General features: G+C 41.2%; 1 protein-coding gene across 1 annotated transcript in view; it reads right to left on the bottom strand.

The window, feature by feature from the left end:
• DNAH3 (dynein axonemal heavy chain 3) overlaps nt 1–19,758 on the bottom strand; it is a 242,044-nt gene that overhangs the window by 144,422 nt on the left and 77,864 nt on the right. Inside the window, exons 26-31 of the mRNA XM_025274559.3 lie at nt 17,554–17,664; nt 10,596–10,710; nt 3,625–3,823; nt 1,769–1,877; nt 1,428–1,541; nt 483–659 (exon numbers count right to left, since the gene is read on the bottom strand). Of these exons, the coding sequence (XP_025130344.3) occupies nt 483–659; nt 1,428–1,541; nt 1,769–1,877; nt 3,625–3,823; nt 10,596–10,710; nt 17,554–17,664 (825 nt within the window). The remainder of the gene's footprint in view (nt 1–482; nt 660–1,427; nt 1,542–1,768; nt 1,878–3,624; nt 3,824–10,595; nt 10,711–17,553; nt 17,665–19,758) is intronic.

Genomic DNA, 19,758 nt, shown 5'->3' with positions numbered 1-19,758 from the left:
CAATGATTTTAGTTTTTGCATTAAGCCAGGATCTAAAAATAAGATTTTATGTAACAATCCAAATTTCTGTTTTTTCCTGAAGAATGAGAACGTCCCACAATTCCTGCTTGGCCAGAGTAGGCTGGGGATAAGTAGGGGCTGCTGCCTCTAGGTGGGATATCTGTCAGAGTCCCTATCAGGCCTCTTTGGCTTTTTCATTTATATGAACTGTCTGACCCTTGTAGACATCAGAAATAGTGACACTTATTCCAGTGTTCATTGTTTCCTCTTTGCCATTGGTTATTATGGTATATATTTCCTCCCACCTCATGAGAGCTAGAGTTGGGGAGATGATTGAGTTCTGAAGCCAAGTAACATCTTCACTTCTCATAGTTGAAAAATGTCACATGGTCTATTATTTGGCTTCTCTGTGAGATGCCTGGATACTTCCAAAGGTTTCTAAACCATAAAGTACACCCAGTATTTCCCACTCTGATGTTTACCTTGAGGTTATCTGGCAGCTCAGCCCTGCCAGCATACCCAGGGTTCATGGTGATGAAGACCGCACAGGTTGGGTTTAGAGAGAGCTCGGTGCCTTCAAAGATGAATGTCTTTAGCTTCCGGATAATAGCTTGTTGAATGCTGAGAATCTGTTGAGCTACCACAGACAGTACTTCTACCTGGAGTGAGAATGGCTGGTTGATTTGAGCTCCTGCTTCTGACGGCCACCCACCCTACTCTGCCATAGTATCCTTCACCTAGCGAATAAAGAACCCCATCACCTGAGAATAAGACCTTCACATTCAAAGTTAGGAGCATGATCTAGAGTTTTGGGAAAAGAACAGAAAACTGGTGTGTATATGCATGCGTGTGTGTGTGTGTGTGTGTGTGTGTGTGTCTGTAAGTAGTTTCCACAGTATTTTATCTTTGTTCCTGTACCTAGCATAATACTTCATCCATAGTATGCATGTATGGTGTTTATTGGTTCAAATCGCATGCTTATATTCCCTAATCTCAACTGCCTACCCAAATAGAATTAACCACTCATTCATTTGTGATGACTCCTTTGTGCCACTGATACAGACTTCTCTCATATTCTACTTGTATCATTTAATTTTTATCTCCCTTGGCTGAACTATAACAGTCTAGAGGGCAAAACTGTTTCTTGCTCATCTCTGTATTATGAACACATACAAAATATCTGACATAGGGTAGTTGCTCAATAAATTTTTGGATGAGCAAGTGAGTGAATGAATTTGGTGAGAATGCTTATGTATACCCTAAGCATTTTATCTCATTGGGGCTGTTTTTGTTTGGTTCATAGAGTACTTACTTTGTGCAAGGGGCCATAGAGGAGACATAAGCCCTGTCACTGAGGAACTGAGAGCCCAGAAAAAAGGCCCCTGCATGTCCAAACCCTTTATTCAGTAGCCTAGTAGCAGGGTTACCTCAATTCTGTTGAACTCATCAAAGCAGGCCCATGCTCCAGCCTGGGCTAGTCCTTTGAAGAACTTCCCCATGGCTTTGTAATCCAGACCATCAGAGCAGTTGAAGACCACACACTAGAGAGAGAGAGGATGTGGGCTCCGTTTAAGATGAGTTTATTTCCATCTGAATCACCCTGCACCTTGAAACAGAGGTGGGGCTCTCCTCTTCTCATTCCACTGGAGGAGCTGGGGCCCCACTCTGCCTGGTACACTAAGCCATCTTGAACTTGGTGCCAACTTCCCTGGATACAGCTCCAGAGAGGGATGGGAAAAGAGTGTGAGGATGAACAGCATTTCCCTACCTGCTTGGCCAAAGCTTTGGCCAGATCTTTGGTGGTTTCTGTCTTGCCTGTCCCAGCTGGACCCTCTGGGGCTCCTCCAAGGTTCAGCTTCAAAGCCCCCATCAGTGTCCTAAGGGGAAGAAAATAAGAACTCAATGCCATGTCCTAAGGCACAAGAAATAAACTGGCTTTTGGTTTATTTTGTTTTGACTCAAATAATTAAACATGATTTTCCCTGATTATATGGGCAATACATCATCATCACAAAAATTTCTATTTTACTCAGTGTTTTACTTACTTGGTGCCTGGTGTATGGGTGGTACCTATAAGCATTTGTTTGAATGAATGATTGAATGGATAAATGAATATATACATACTAAATGACAACCTAGACAGCATATTAAAAAGCAGAGACATTACTTTGTCAGCAAAGGTCCATCTAGTCAAAGCCATGGTTTTTCCAGTAGTAATGTATGGATGTGAGAGTTGGACTATAAAGAAAGCTGAGTACAGAAGAACTGATCCTTTTGAACTGTGGTTCTGGAGAAGACTCTTGAGATTCCCTTGAATAGCAAGGAGATCCAACCACACCATCCTAAAGGAAATCAGTTCTGAATATTCATTGGAAGGACTGATGCTGAAGCTGAAACTACAATATTTTGGCCACCTGATGCGAAGAACTGACTCATTTGAAAAGACCCTGATGCTGGGAAAGATTGAAGGCAGAAGGAGAAGGGATCGACAAAGGATGACATGGTTGGATGGCATCACCGACTCAATGGACACGAGTTTGAGTAAGCTCCGGGAGTTGGTGATGGACAGGGAAGCCTGGAGTGCTGCAGTCCATGGGGTCGCAGAGCGTTGGACATGACTGAGTGACTGAACTGAACTGATACTAAATGAATCAAATGAAAGTGAAACACCCTCTGCATTCCAAAGATCACCAATGCTAATGGAATGATGAAAAATAAATATATTTCTCCCACTAGATTATGAACTCTTGAGTTCAGAACCCATTGTTCAGTTCCATATGGGAGGCATAAGATAAATATTAGAAATGACTGATATGTCAACTGTGGTTCCACAGCCCTGTGTATGAGCCTCTATAGTTTCAGTTAACACACTTTCTTATAATCACCTGAGTGTGTCTCTCCTACCCCATTAGGTTGAGGGTTCCTGGAGGTCACACATGATGCACAGCAAAGTTCAAGGAACGGTTGCTGAATAGTGAGTAGATCAGATAAATGACAGAAGTAGTCACATAACACAGAAAACAGGTGATTGAGGACTTTGAAAGAAAAAAAATACTCAAGTACTACCTTTATAATTTAAAAGTTGCACTCAATATATAAAATCAAAGAAAAATCTAAACATCACAAAATTGACAAGTTCACAAAGTCCACGTTTTTAAAGTTATGAATTCCAAGGAAAGTGGCAAAGCAATTTGCTGAGCACAGAATGGCCCAATCTCTTCATCAGACTGGACGGCAGACCTCAGAGATTCCTTGCCCAGGTCCTTTACCTGGCCCCTGTTCTATCTCTTGGCCATGGGATCTCCTGGCCCCTTCTTGATTCCTGCCATTGGAGAGCTTTCTTTCTTAAGCACTGTGCCATTTTCAAGGATAGGCATTAACGTTCTAATTGTTGGTTTGAACACAGTACTTGGCATTAGGACTTCTACTGGGTTCTCATTTATTCCTAGGGCCTAAAATGCCCATCTGTGAGACCACACTGACTAAGGTAAAAATTCTAAAATCTGAGGATCTAGAATACAGAAGGTAAAGGCAACAAACTCAAGCTGCTCAAAACTTCTTTCTCAGATTTTCCTTTTGGAATTCTCTATTCACCCTTCAGGTTTGAGGAGGCCCAGAGTTTACCTGTAGCAGCGGTCAGTGAGGGGTGTAATCACCAGCCGGGGGGAGTTTCCCAGGTACTCATAGCCGTATAAGGCCTCTGTGGTAATCATCTGCACCTGTACATCCTTGGAATCCCAGTAATAGCGCAGTTGGGAGATCCACTGGAAATCGTTCAGATCACAGACGTTGTCCTCAGATAACTTGGTTACCACATCACGAGCTGTGGGGACACAGACATGGAAACACACTTGCAGAGTCATCGGCATCCTCCCGTTTTCACGGATTCCTCAGAAGGGTCTGAGGATGTCATCAAGACCACTCGATCTCAACAATTTTAGGTTCAACTACCCTCTCTGCCCATCTCTAAACTTCAAGCAACATCTTTATTTATATACTATATAAATTTATAGTATTGGGTTGACTAAAAAGTTCCTTCAGTTTTAAAGTAAAAAAGAAAGGACACATTTTTTTTTTCATTTTCGTCAAGAACTTTATTGAACAACATATTCATCATTTTGTTCCACTACCTTCTGTAAATCTTCAGGCAACTTCATAATTCCATCTTCCCTCAAATTTTTATCTTTTTGAGCAAAAAGTTGTTCTAGGTGGCTTTTTCCCACGTCTTCCAGGGAACTGAAAGTTTTTCCATTAAGAGAATTTTGTAAAGACTGAAATAAATAGACATTTGATAGTGCAATGTCTGGTGAATATGGCAGACAAATCAGATCTTCCAGTTTGATGACCAGTTTTTGACCACCTTTGCCTGGTCATTGAAGAAACATGTGGTCTTGCATTATCCTGATGAAAGGTTATGTGTTTTTTTCTGTTGACTGATTCTGTATGCTCTTTGTCAAGTGCTGCTTTCGGTTGGTCTAATTGGGAGGAGTATTTGTTGGAATAAATTGCTTAGTTTTTTGGAAGAAACTCATAATAGAGGACTCCCTTCCAATCCCATAATGCATACAACATCACACTCTTTGGATGGAAACTGGCCTTTGGTGTGATTGGTGATAGTTCACTTGTCCTACGATCTCTTCCATACCACATTATTATACAGTACCACTTTTCATTGCCTGTCACAATTTTTTCATTACATTGAAGAGAATTGCTGGGGAATATGGTCAAGGAGGTCAATTTTTTGCTTAATTTATGTGGAATCCAAATATCAAAGTGATTATCACAACCAAGCTGGGACAAATGATTTTCAATGCTTTATTTGGATATTTGCATATGTCAGCTATCTCCAGCGTGGTATAATGTTGATTGTACTCAATCAATGTCTTGATTTGATCACTCACAACTTCAACAGGTCTACCCAGCCATGGATCATCATCAAGCAAGAACTCTCTAACATTAAATTTCAAAAATGACTATGACACATTTGATCAGTCACAGCACCTTCTCCATACACTGCACGAACCTTTTTTCTTTTTTTGTTTTGCATTTCAGTTGTGTTTTTACCTTTCTTGAGTTAGTAAAGCAGCATCTGCTAAAAATGTTGCTTTTTCTTCCATCTTCAATATTAAAACGGCTACACAGAAATTCCTGTTCACTTCATGGCAAATAGATGGGGAAACAATGGAAACAGTGACAGACTTTACTTTCTTGGGCTCCAAAATCACTGCAGATGGTGACTGCAGCCATGAAATTAAAAGACGCTTGCTTCTTGGAAGAAAAGCTATGACAAACCTAGACAGCATATTAAAAAGCAGAAACATTATTTTGCTGACAAAGGTCTATAACAGTCAAAGCAATGGTTTTTCCAAGTAATCATGTATGGATAAGAGTGTGACCATAAAGAAGGCTGAGTGCCTAAAAAATGATGTTTTTGAACTGTGGTTCTGGAGAAGACTCTTGAGAGTCCCTTGGACTGCAAGGAGATCCAACCTGTTAATCCTAAAGGAAACCAATCCTGAATATTCATTGGAAGGACTGATGTATTGAAGCAAAAGTTCCAATACTTTGGCCACCTGATGAGAAGAGCCAACTCATTAGAAATGACCCTGATGCTGGGAAAGATTGAAGCCAGGAGGAGAAGGGGATGACAGAGGATGAGATGGTTGGATGGCATCCCTGACTCGATGCACATGAGTTTGAGCAAGCTCCACGAGATGGTGAAGGAGAGGGAGGCCTGGTGTGCTGCAATCCATGGAGTCACAAAGAGTCAGACACGACTGAGTGATTGAAAAACAACAACAGAGAAATTCACCTGTCGGGAGCCGCATTAGGCATTACTGACAAAATGGAGGCATGGCCATAAACCCCCTCCCTTTGTTCCGTAGGCACAGACCCGGAATGAAGGAGTTAGGCTTTGTGATTCTGACTTGTTTTTCCCTTTCCTCAGCTGAGTTGACTGAGGAGAATATTAAGGTGCTTATTGTTTTTGAGAGGAGCATAAGAAGGCATAAAGCCTTCTGCAGCTGTGCTCAAAGAGTAATTCATAAAGTTAATCACTGACATTTGTTCAAGGACTTTTACAAACAAGTGTTCCAGGGTGAGCACACAGGCCGCAGCTTGAGGCCATGGGAGGGATTGCTATCTGAAGCCCATTTGTGAGAAAAGTGTTTATGGCAAAGGAGTTTGCTGAATTTAGGGCTTAGGAATAATTAAAATAGTTAGAAGCTAAAGATATAAGGATTGCTGTAATGGTATAATATTCTACTATAGCTTATAGAAATTAGGGACTTTAGAGATATTATTAGGTAGAAGCCGTTTCTAAGAAATAGTGAGCTTAGGATACTAGGGGCAAATAGGACTTAGAAAGATAAGAAATAAACTGAGGAATGTGGTATGCGGCCCAGACATTAGCATGAGTTACAGTGTATTCACAGGGACACATGAGAAAAAGTAGATAAGAGAATCGCTGAGGAAGGAACTCCTTTTGAGGGGCAAGAATGACTTTTGGAGAAAAATAAATCTGGGTCAATGGGAACTAAAAATATCAAACCTCTGACCTAATGCTTTTGTAAAAGTATAAAAGAGAATCTTAAGCTTGAAATAAACAGGCAGTCCAAGAAAAATGAGAGGCTGCCTCAGTTTCTCGCTGACACTGCTTATCCCTTCAGGTTGAATCCCTGCTAGAGCTGGACTCCGGCATTCACCAAATTGGTAAGTTTTTTTTTTTTTTAATGCATGCTGATATGAAGAGGTGGCAAGAATACCCAGAAGAACTATACAATAAAGATCTTCATGACTCAATAACCACTATGGTGTGATCACTCACCTAGAGTCTGACATCCTGGAATGCAAAGTCAAGTGAGCCTTAGGAAGCATCATGATGAACAAAGCTAGGGGAACTGATGGAATTCCAGTTGAGCTATTTCAAATCCTAAAAGATGATGCTGTGAAAGTGCTACACTCAATATGCCAGCACATTTGGAAAACTCAGCAGTGGCCACAGGACTAGAAAAGGTCAGTTTTCATTCCAATCCCAAAGAAAGGCAATGTCAAAGAATTTTCAAACTACTGCACAATTTCACTCATCTCACATGGTAGCAAAGTAATGCTCAAAATTCTCCAAGCCAGGCTTCAACAGTACCTGAACTGTGAAATTCCAGATGTTCAAGGTGGATTTAGAAAAGGAAGAGGAACCAGAGATCAAATTGCCAACATCTGTTGGATCATCAATAAAGCAAGAGAGTTCCAGAAAAACATCTACTTCTGCTTTATTGACTATGCCAAAGCTTTTGACTTAGTGGATCACAATAAACTGTGGAAAATTCTGAAAGAGGAATACTAGAACACCTTACCTGCCTCCTGAGAAATCTGTATGCAGGTGAAGAAGCAACAGTTAGAACTTGACATGGAACAATAGACTGGTTCCCAATCGGGAAAGGAGTACATCAAGGCTGTATATTGTCACCCTGCTTATTTAACTTATATGCAGAGTACATCATGTGACATGCTGGGCTGGTTGCAGCACAAGCTGGAATCCAGATTGCTGGGAAAGATATCAATAACCTCAGTTATGCATATGACACCACCCTTATGGCAGAAAGAGAAGAAAAACTATATTGGTGTTTTTCTTTCTGGCTTACTTCACTCTGTATAATAGGCTCCAGTTTCATCCAAAGAGCCTCTTGATGAATGTGAAAGAGGAGAGTGAAAAAGTTGACTTAAAACTCAGCATTCAGAAAACTAAGATCACAGCATCCGGTCCCATCACTTCATGGCAAAGAGATGGAGAAACAATGGAAACAGTGAGAGACTTTATTTTCTTGGGCTCCAAAATCACTGCAGATGGTGACTGCGGCCACAAAATTAAAAGGTGCTTGCTTCTTGAAAGAAAAGTTATGACAAACATATATGACAGGATATTAAAAAGCAGAGACATTACTTTGTCAGCAAAGGTTCATCTAGTCAAAGCCATGGCTTTTCCAGTAGTCGTATATGGATGTGAGAGTTGGACTATAAAGAAAGCTGAGTACCAAAGAATTGATGTTTTTGAACTGTAGTGTTGGAGAAAACTCTTGAGAGTCCCTTGGACTTCAAGGAGATCCAACCAGTCCATCCTAAAGGAAATCAGTCCTGAATATTCATCAGAAGGACTGATGCTGAAGCTGAAACTACAATATTTGGGCCACCTGATGCAAAGAACTGACTCACTTGAAAAGACCCTGGTGCTGGAAAAAATTGAAGGCAGGAGGAGAAGGGGACAACAGAGGATGAGATGGTTGGATGGCATCACGGACTTGATGGACGTGAATTTGAGTTAGCTCCTGAAGTTGATGGACAGGGAAGCCTGGCGTGCTGCAATACTTGGGGTCACAAAGAGTCAGACACGACTGAGTGACTGAACTGTACTGAACTTATATGACAGCTGTGACGATACAATCTAAGAAAAATGTTTCAAATGAAGTTCAAGACACCTAAATGCTACCAGAGCCATCTTATGGAAAATAATGAACAAGTCTTTGGTCAACCCAATATTAACTACTGTTATCATCCTTAAACTCTTGGGAAAGTGACCCAGAGTGCTTTTCAGTATGTAGTTACCACAAATGCTATCTCATCGTCAGTGCTATCCTTCTAGCCCTGTTCCAGGCCTCTAGAATATCCTGCTGCTGCTGCTAAGTCACTTCAGTCTTGTCCGACTCTGTGTGACCCCATAGATGGCAGCCCACCAGGCTCCCCTGTCCCTGGGATTCTCCAGGCAAGAACACTGGAGTGGGTTGCCATTTCCTTCTCCAATGCATGAAAGTGAAAAGTGAAAGTGAAGTCGCTCAGTTGTGTCTGACTCTTCGCAACCCCATGGACTGCAGCCTACCAGGCTCCTCCGTCCATGGGATTCTCCAGGCAAGAGTACTGGAGTGGGTTGCCATTGCCTTCTCCCCAGGATATCCTAGGAGAATACAATTAGCCTGGCCTGATATACTTAGCAAAGGAAGGGAGCTCATGAACCCATGTTAGGTTTAGTCTTTCCATGGAAGAAAGGTGTTGAGAAACTAAGTAAGAGATATATTTCTAGGTTTTATCCTTTCTGTAATAGGATTGTGAGCTTAATTTAATATTTTCACAGTGATGGGAGCCCTGAAGTTGATGAGTGGACATAGTTTATGCGAATCATTTTTTAGGTAACTCACAAGGCAACTGTTATTTCAACTTCAGAACTAACATAGTGCTTGGAATCAGGATCTCAGAAATACAACTTTGCAAAGGGACACTTCTGTAAGTCTACTCCCTCTCTGTGAGAGAAATCTTTATTACAGTAAAATCCAAAATTCTGAAGAGTCCCTGCAGAAGATTACACCAAAATTACACTCTTTCATTCTTCCTGAGGAATTTAATTCCAATCCAGGTTCCTGGGAGGACCCAGAAAACAGGTGTGTGTAAGAGATCCAAGAGCAAGTTGAATCTCAAGGCTTTGGGTTGGGGATGCCTTTCCAAAGCAGTGTATGTTCATGTGTTCACGCATGAATGTGTATGTGTGTGCATGTGTATAAACTCGACCACTCCGAAGCATCCTGGGCAGTAACCATGCCTTCACTTATTACTCCTACAAGTTAAATACGTAGCCAGAGGAAGAGCACCTTCTCCCTCTCTCCTCCATATTTTATGCTAGTCTATCCAAATGAAATCAGATTGAAATGAACATCAGGGAGCTCCCGGGTGCCCTAGTGGTTAAGATTCCAGACTTTCACTGCCATGGCCTGGGTTCAATCCCTGGTTGGGGAACTGAGATCCCACAAGCCATGTGGCCAAAAGAAAAGAAAAAAAGGAAAAGAAATGAGCATCAACTTTATGGAGAGTAAGATGCATGAAATGCCAGTAGGAAGCTGGGTGTGTGAGCAAAAGAGACACTGTTACCAGGCAACCAGTTTGGTTCAGCCCTAGTTTCCTTGGTGATGATGGTGTGAGGGTGTGGGGGTGATCTGTTTTATATAAAGACTCCAGTTCTTCCTCCTCCTTTCCTCCTTCCCTCTTTCTCTTTCTTAGGAAGAGTTGGAATGTATCTTCTCTAACACATTCTCTCCCTGCATCACTGCCCATTTCTAGTCTTTGGGTTTGGAATCAGACACAGGTTCAAATTACAAAAGAGCCTCTGCTACTTACTAGCTGTGTGCCTCTCAGCAAGTTATTTGCCTCTATAAACCACAGGCTCTTAATCTGTGAAATGTATATAAAAATGAGACAATGTATGTCACGCACTTAACACAAAGCCTGACAAAAAATTATTAGTTAAGATCAGTAGAAGGAAATTGCTTCGAGTTGGTAAATCTCAGAAATGGCTGTGGCCATCACGTTCTCAGAGCACTGCTTGGTGCTGGCGGTGGGGTTCTTGGAAATAAGGTTGGGGATGGGAGGGAAAACATAAGATGAGATACACAGAAGCATTGATTTCTCTTCCTTACCCCCTCATTTATTCTCAGTTGGAGAAGCCTCTCCCTAATAAAAAAAAAAGGAACCTGAATCATTCCATCCAGAAGGGAGAGGGGCAAGCTTGGCAGCTATTACTAATCAGTCACTAATGCTAGGAAAACCTCCTTGCTTACCGTGGACATCAATGACTGTGAGGGCCCCGAGGGTGAGTCGAGCTCCACTGCTCAGCTTCCCTCGCACCAGCTGAACAATCTGTGCAATCTGATCATTGCTCTTCTTCAGAAAATCCTGGCAGGGGCATAGGAGGGAACAACGTGTTAAGTTGTATTCTCCTGGTAATCCCTTCTCTGGAATGATACCATCCACACTCCAAGGTCCAAACCAGACTCCTAGATGTCATCCCTCAACCTCCCTTTCCCTCAGCCCCAGTCATTAACCTCAAGACAGATTTCAAAAGCATAATGCTAACTGAAAGAAGTCAGATTTGAAAGTCTAGATACTTTATGATTTTACTTTTATAATGTTGTGGAAAAGATAAAACTATAAGGGCATAAAACAGAATGGTAGTTGCCAAAGGCTGAGAATAGTGACTACAAAGGGCATGAGGAAAATGTTAGGGTGTGTGGAACTGTTCTGTATCTTGGCTGTGATGATGGTTACACAAATGTTCGTGCTTGTCAAAACTCAGAAATGCACACTAAAAAGGATGAATTTTACAATATATATACATTGGGCACTAAGCCAGAATTAAACAAAAATAACTGAAACTCTTTTAGATTAAAGTAGGCAAAGGAAACATGAAAACTAAATATAATTCTGGATTGAATCCTAAACCAGACAAAAAGATGAGTTTAAAAGGTTAAATAATAATATTGTATCAATGTTGTTGGATATTGTACTGTGGTTATATAAGATGTTAATATGTTAATATATCTGGATGAAGGCTGCATGGGAATTCTCCCTATTATTTTTGCAACGTTATTTGCCGGTCTGACATTATTTCAAAATGAGTTAACAATAAAAATGAATGAAGAACATATGAGACCACCCTACGCTCATCTCACCTTTCTTATTTTTTTGTTATGTGCTTCTGGGCAAGTGATTTTAACCCTCTGTGTCTTGGTCTCCTCATCTGTCAAATCTAGATAATTAAAGCTATTCTTCAAGTGATTTTGAGGAGTAAGACCCTGATGCTGGGAAAGATTGAAGGCAGAAGGAGAAGAGGGTGACAGATGATGAGATGGTGGAATGGCATCACTGACTCAGTGGTCATGAGTTTGAGCAAACTCCAGGAGATTGTGAAGGACAGGGAAGCCTGGCGTGCTGCAGTCCATGGGGTCACAAAGAGTTGGACAGGACTTAGCAACTGAGCAACAACAAATGTAAAGCACTTGCATAATGTCTGGTATGAATAAAGTGTCCAGTAAATAGTGGTGGTTATTATAATTAATTATAATATCCTTAACGCATAGCAAAAAAAGTCTTTTAAAAATGTTTTTATTTTATTTTATTTTTAAACTTTACAATATTGTATTGGTTTTGCCAAATATTGAAATGAATCCGCCAGAGGTATACATGTGTTCCCCATCCTGAACCCTCCTCCCTCCTCCCTCCCCATACCATCCCTCTGGGTCATCCCATTTGTTTGGCTGCACAAGTTCTTAGTTGAAGCATATGGGTACTTTAATTGCAGTACGTGGGATCTTTAGTTGCAGCATGAAAGATCTAGGTCCCTAACCAGGGCTCAAACCTGGGCCTCCTGCATTGGAGGCATAGAGTCTTAGCCACTAGACCACTAGGAAAGTCCCCTAAAAGGCTATTTGATGCATCCCTGTTGCCCTTGGTATGCCTGCAAGCCACTGGGGACAGAACTGTTCTCCACATCTCTCTTAACCACACGTATTACACAGTAATTCTGGATCAAATTGCCTTTAGTTGCTGGAATGCACCATGCTTCTCGTTGTCTGATTTTTGCACATTTTGGTCTCTCATGCTCTTCCTCCTGATCTGTGCTTGACTACTCCATATTTATATTTTATGTCTCCTCTTAGACTCTGTTTTTCTGGGACATCTTACCCTCTCTTACTTTTAGTTTTCTCCTTCCTTTCCATGATTTCTGGATTCCTGTACTTTCCTTATCACATTTTGATAAAAGGGCCTTTAAAAAAAATCTTTCTCACTTGACTGTAAATCCATGTCAAGGACAATGACTGTTTGATTCACTTCTAATTCCCTTTCCCTAGCAAAGTTCCAGTTGCAGATGTCAAACAAATATTTGTTAAATGAACAATAGGTCGGTAATAGATGGATGGATAGAAATTCTGTACCAACAACTTTAGGATGCCAAGGCACATCATTCAGCATGCATAGTACTTTAGAGCATGATGTGTGATGGGAAGCATTCTATTCTTTACAGGTAGGAAATTATAGCACACAGATGCAGTTGCAAAAGTCAGAATTTTTAGTGTTTCTAAGGTTTCAAATAATGTACATGAAAGCAGTTTTCAAGTGTAAAGTGCAACACATCTATTAGGAATTATGAACAATAAATTTGTAAAAAGTGCAGCTGCTTGTTGTTCAGTCACTCAGTCATGTCCAACTCTTTGTGACCCTGTGGATTGCAGCACACCAGGCTTCCCTGCCCTTCACTATCTCCCAGAGTTTGCTCAAACTCATGTCCATTGAGTCAGTGATGCCATCCAACCATCTCATCCTCTATCACCCCCTTTCTTTCCCTGCCCTCAATCTTTCCCAGCATCAGGGTCTTTTCCAATGAGTTAGCTCTTTGCATTAGGTGGCCAAAGTACTGGAGTTTCAGCCTCAGCATCAGTTCTTCCAATGAATATTCAGGGTTAATTTCCTTCAGGGTTGACTGGTTTGATCTCCTTGCAGTTCAACAGACTTTCAAGAGTCTTCTCCAACACAACTTGAAAGCATCAATTCTTTGGTTCTCAGTCTTCTTTATGGTCCAACTCTCACATCCATACATGACTACTGGAAAAACCATAGCTTTGATATGCAGACCTTTGCTGGCAAAGTGATGTCTCTGCTTTTTAATATGCTGTCTATGTCTAATTTTCCATAGCTTTACTTCCAAGGAGCAAGCATCTTTTAATTTCATGACTACAGTCACTGTCTGCAGTGATTTTGGAGCCCCCCAAAATAAATGTTTGTCACTGTTTCCATTTTTTCTCCATCTATTTACCATGAAGAGAAGGGACAGATGTCATGATCTTAGTTTTTTGAATGTTGAGTTTTAAGGCAGCTTTTTCACTCTAGTCTTTCACCTTCGTCAAGAGGCTCTTTAGTTCCTATTCACTTTCTGCTGTTAAAGTAGTAGCTGCATATCTGAGGGCTGAGGATATTTCTCCCAGAAATCTTGATTCCAGCTAAATTCCAGTCATCTAGCCAGGGATTTCATATGATGTACTCTGCATATAAGTTAACTAAGCAGGGTGACAATATACAGCCTTGACATACTCCTTTCTCAATTTTGAACCAGTTCGTTGCCCCATGTCCTGTTTTAAGTGTTGCTTCCTGACCTCCACACAGGTTTATCAGGAGACAGGTAAAGTGGCCTGGTATTCCCATCTTTTTAAGAATTTCCCACAGTTTGTTGCGATCCACACAGTCAAAAGCTTCAGCATAATTGATGAAAGCAGAAGTAGATATTGCTTTTGGAATTGCATTGCTTTTGATATGATCCAGCAAATGTTGGCAATTTCATCTCTGGTTCCTCTGCCTTTTTTAAACCCTGCTTGTACATCTGGAAGTTCTCACTTCATGTACTGCTGAAGTCTAGCTTGAAGGATTTGGCACATAATCCTACTAGTATGTGAAATGAGTGCAACTGTACAGTAATTTGAACATTCTTTGGCATCACCTTTCTTTTGGATTTTAATGAAACCTGACCTTTTCCAGTCCTGTGGCCACTGCTGAGTTTTCCAAATTTGCTGGCATGTTGAGTGCAGCACTGCAACAGCATCATCTTTTAGGATTTGAACTAGCTCAGCTGGAATTCCATCACCTCCACTAGCTTTGTTCGTACTAACGCTTCCCAAGGCCCACTTGAATTCACACTCCAGAATGTCTGGCTCTACTTGAGTGGCCATACCACTGTGATTATCTGAGTCATTAAAATCTCTTTTTGTACAGTTCTGTGTATTCTTGCCACTTCTTCTTAATCTCTTCTCCTTCTGTTAGGTCCTTGCTCTTTCTGTTCTTTATTGTGCCCATCTTTGCATGAAATTTTCCCTTGGTATCTCCAATATTCTTAAGGAGATCTTTAGTCTTTCCCATTCTATTGCTTTCCTCTATTTCTTTTCATTGTTTACCTAAGAAGGCTTTCTTATCTCTCCTTGCTATTCTCTAGAACTCTGTATCTTTCCTTTTCTCCTTTGCCTTTCACTTCTCTTCTTTTCTCAGCTATTTGTAAGGCCTTCTCAGACAACTATTTTGCCTTTTTGCATTTCTTTTTCTTGGGGATGGTTTTGGTCACCACCTCCTATACAATGTTATGAACCTCCATCCATAGTTCTTCAGGCACTACGTCTGCCAGAACTAATCCCTTGATCTATTTGTCACCTCCACTGTATAACTGTAAGGGATTTGATTTAGGTTATACTTGAATGGCTAGTGGTTTTCCCTACTTTCTTCAATTTAAGTCTGAATTTGGCAATAAGGAGTTCATGATCCAAGCCACAGTTCGCTCCTGGTCGTGTTTTTGCTAACTATATAGAGCTTCTCCATCTTCAGCTGCAAAGAATATAATCAATCTGATTTCAGTATTGACCATCTGGTGATATCCATGTGTAGAGTCATCTCTTGGGTTGTTGGAAGTGTTTGCTATGACCAGTGTGTTCTCTTGGCAAAACTCTGTTAGCTTTGCCCCGCTTCATTTTGTACTCCAAGGCCAAACTTGCCTGTTAGTCCAGGTATCTCTTGACTTCCTACTTTTGCATTTCAGGCCCCTATGATGAAAGAACATTGTTTTGTGTGTGTGTGTGTGTGTGAGTCTTGTAGGTCTTCATAGAACTTTTTAACTTAGCTTCTTTGGCATCAGCGGTTGGTCCATAAACTTGCATTACTATAATGTTAAATAGTTTGTTGGAAATGAACTGAGGTCATTCTGTCATTTTTGAGACTGCATCCAAATGCTGCATTTTGGACTCTTTTGTTGACTATGAGGGGTACTCCATTTCTTCTAAGGGATTCTTTCCCATAGTAGTAGATATAATGGTCATCTGAATTAAATTCACCCAGTCCCATCCATTTTAGTTCACTGATTCCTAAAGTGTTGATGTTCACTCTTGCCATCTCCCGCTTGACAAAATCCACTTTACCTTGATTCATGGACCTAACATTCCAGGTTCCTATGCAATATTTTTCTTTATAGCATGGGACATTACTTTCATCCCCAGACACATCCACAATTGAATAAAATTTCTACTTTGGCCCAGCCTCTTCCTTCTTTATGGAGTTGTTTTTCCACTCTTCCCTAGTAGCATATTGGACACCTACTGACTTGGGGGGGGTGGTGCTTATCTTTCAGTGTCATCTTTTTGCTTTCTCATTTTGTTTATGGGGTTCTCAAGCCAAGAATACTGAAACGGTTTGCCATTCCTTTCTGGAAGGTACCACATTTTATCAGGCCTTGACTAGCAAGGACATGCCTTCAGCCACTCCATGTAGCTGGATGACATGCCTGGTGCCCTGGCTGTCCCATTGCTGGTCCATGTTTAGTGTGTAGACCTTCACAGGCTGCAGGGTGTCTGTCAATGTGCTGCCCGGGGGGGCGTGGAGCCAAGGCCCTGCTGGAGTTGCTAGGAAGGGGGTCTCCAGAAGGCTGGAGCCAAGGCTGGAGGATGCCCAGGAGTGGAGGGCTCCCTGGCCTTGCTTCTGCTGCTGGCCAACATGGGGACAATCTGCTGCCTGCATGGCCCTCTGCTGACTGAGCTCTGGCCCCTCCTTTCCTCCCCTCCAGTTCCTCGGCATTATGATCCAGGCTCTGCAAGCCTGGCTGCCCGGAAGGGCGTGCACAGTGCTTCTTGGCTTCCTGCCCCATTGTGCTGGGAACTTGGGGTACTGGTGACTACCCTGCTCCTGCCTTGACCTCCCCCATGATCTCTGCGAAGCTTCTTCCCTTGCCAAAAATTGTAACTTGGTCAAATACTAATGTTCTAATTTTAATGTATAAAGCAAAATATAGCAACTTAAAATATATTCTGGCTCCCAGATAATCATATATGGGGGAATAACAGCAGATCTGATGCGATAATCATAGAAAATTACACCATGGTAAAAATGTTGGGAATGGAGTTACCATTTACTCAGTCAAAAAATATTTATCAAGCAACTACTTGGCACTGCAATAAACCCCTGAGATATAATAATGAGCAAACCAGACATGGCCTTTTTCCCTGTGGGGTTTATAGCCTATGATCTTAATACTGAATAACTTACCAGCATCCCATTTAACCCTGCACAGTAGTAAGGTGTGGTGGTATAATTCCTTTCATTTTATAGACAAGGAGACTGAGACTCAGGTTAAGTAACTTGCCCATGGTCACATAGCTAACAGGTGAAGGTGTCAGAAGTTGAACTCAAGTCCATCTAGGTCCTGAACTCTCAAGTATAGGCATTAGTGGCAGAGTTAAGGGGAAATATGTGCCTGTATCTGAAGATAAGCAGGACCTGAGTATTCATGGTTTCAAGAGAAAGCTGAAGAAAAAGCTAGAGGTGGGTGAGTGTTGGACTGGGGGTGGTGAAAAGGGATAAGGTGGAGAAAGAAGAGAGGAAAACAGGACCAGGTGGCTTCTTGGCACAGGAAAAAGATGAAGAGGTCTCTGTTGGTAGAAATTCTGTCAGGCTGGCAACTTGGAAGGAAAGGCTGATAAAAGTTAAGATACTTTAGCCTAGAATTTCTATCTAGGAACAAGTGTGAGAGTTTCTGCACTACAGAACTTGAGGATAGTCCTAATTCCAAGCATGTGTCCTGAAGCAAACCCTGACTTCTGTGACACCATGGGGCTATTTATGTTTCCTTTAGAAAAATGGCACTCTAATTATATGTCATTCAAATCATAATCTAGCTTAAATCTCCTCTATAAGCTTCATGACAGGCTCACTTACCGGTAGGGTCTTTTCAATCAGGGCTTGGGAAACCTCCTGGGTCCAAAAGATGGAGGAGACACAGATAACCACCTGGCCAGGCCACTGCAAGACCCACTGATTACGGGGGACCTGGGAAAGCGCAGGAGGGCAGTTTGCAGGGTCAGTTCATCTTGTGTGATTTAAACTGACTTCCTAAAATATCCACCACAATCTTATCCCCTCAACAAAAACAAAAGTCATCCCCAGCCTCAAAGGTTACACACAAGTCTTAACATTTCTGGGATTATTGATTTATGTCTTCCTCCCTGAATTTTATAAAAAATAAAAAGATCCTCACCAACAATTTCATTAATTCCATCACCTACAAATTGGCACTTGCCATCTACATCTACAAGGATTAATTATGAGCTGTGGCAGCTGCTGACCTTCAACACCCCTCTGAAAGGAGTTCAGGGTGGAGATCCGGAATAAGTTACTCTATGCTCTGGGAAAAACTTGCAGAACAGGTCTTCAGATAGATCTTTTCAGGAGATGATTTTATGAGCCCAATTCTTGCAAATCCTCTTATCTAGAAAAACACTAAAATCCTTCATGGTGGTATCTGCTCCTTGTGATTAGCAGTAACCTTCATGAGACTAGAAAAAACCTTCTGTAAATAATATGTGCTTGACTGCACATACTCCCCCTTCACCAAAATCATATATACACTGACCTTCCTTCCTTTACCTCTTTGGAGCAGTTTCTCAGAGGTATCTGAAATGCTGTCTCCTGGCTATAGTCTTCATTTTGCCCCAAATAAAACTCAGCTCACAACTTTCACAGTAACAGGGATAGGGTACAGGGACAAAGTGGGTGATTAAATAGTTAATCTCACTAGGGGATTGTAAGTAGAATAAATATGGGAGACCCCTGTAAGTTAATGACTATGCAAGAAAGCAGGTTTGCTTAACTACAAGACCAAGCAGCTTGTTTAGCAACAAAACCATGCAACAGAAGCATAAGACATGCCCCAAAACAATAAAACAATGGGGGCATGAGAGCCACATCTTTCTCAGTGAGCTCAGTACGTTAACAACCCCTAGGACATGCTCTCTGCATGCATGAAAAACAATAATGTGTGTTGTTTGAGCTAGCTTGATCATGTAGGGACAAGAAATCTCCCCTGCCCAACTTGAAGGAGGAGCTGATGATGGAAGCACAATGTCTACTTGATAAAGACAAAGAAGTTCTTCCTTTACCCACTTTTTCTTTGATTACGAAACTGTGGCCCTGTAGGCTCTTGGGGCGTGGTATCCTCTTGCCTGCCCACTTGTAAGCCTCACAAGCATCTTCTTCTAATAAATTAGTTTTTACCTATCACTTTGCTTCTTGCTGAGTTTTTTTCTTATGCTGAGACATAAAGGACTATGGTAATGGAGCTATTTTCAATGTTGTGCATTTTTTTCAATCAATAACTCTTTTTTTTTTTTTAATGCTCCCATCTAGGGATTTTACACAGTTATAATCAAGGTGTTGTTCAGAAAGTATTTATATAACTACTCTTTTTGATAACTACATAATATTGCAATACTGCTCCACAATTTTCATAGCCATGACACCCCCTAACTTTTTTAAACTTCTCTGTACATAGATAGAAATTACCCATAGATAGGCAAATTATGGCTTGAAAGCCATGTCTGAAGTTAGGTTGTAACACAGTCAGGCCATTGTTGAACCTATCATCTAAGCATGCTTTTGCACTGCAAAGGCAAGGATAAATAGTTGTGATTGGTGTATATTGCCTGCAGAGTGAAAATCATTTGCCATCTGGCTCTTCACAGAAAAAGCTTGTCTGGCTATAGATGCAACTGCATGAAATAACTTCATGCAGGTAGCCATTTTTCTTTAACTTAATTTTTTATTTATAATGTATCGGGGGACAAAGGACTTGGTTTTTCATTCACAATACAAATACTACGGAGAGAGGCAACAGTGTCAGTCCTGGGTACATCAGTGGGAAGGTGTTAATTGAATATTCCTTCTTTAATGGAAAAAGTCCTGGCGGTAGGGGTGGGGCCTCAAAGTTAGAAACACTTAAAATAGAGGAGACTAAAGATCTAGTCAACTTTTTCACTCTCCTCTGTCACTTTCATCAAGAGGCTCTTTTAGTTCTTCTTTGCTTTCTGCCATAAGGGTTCACAGGGTTCTCAAGGCAAGAATATTGAAGTGGTTTACCATTTCTTT

The sequence above is a fragment of the Bubalus bubalis genome, chromosome 24 (genome assembly GCF_019923935.1).
Source record: "Bubalus bubalis isolate 160015118507 breed Murrah chromosome 24, NDDB_SH_1, whole genome shotgun sequence".
NCBI lineage: Eukaryota > Metazoa > Chordata > Mammalia > Artiodactyla > Bovidae > Bubalus > Bubalus bubalis.
Note: the sequence above shows the minus strand (reverse complement) of the source record. Positions and strands in the feature narration are given on the sequence as shown.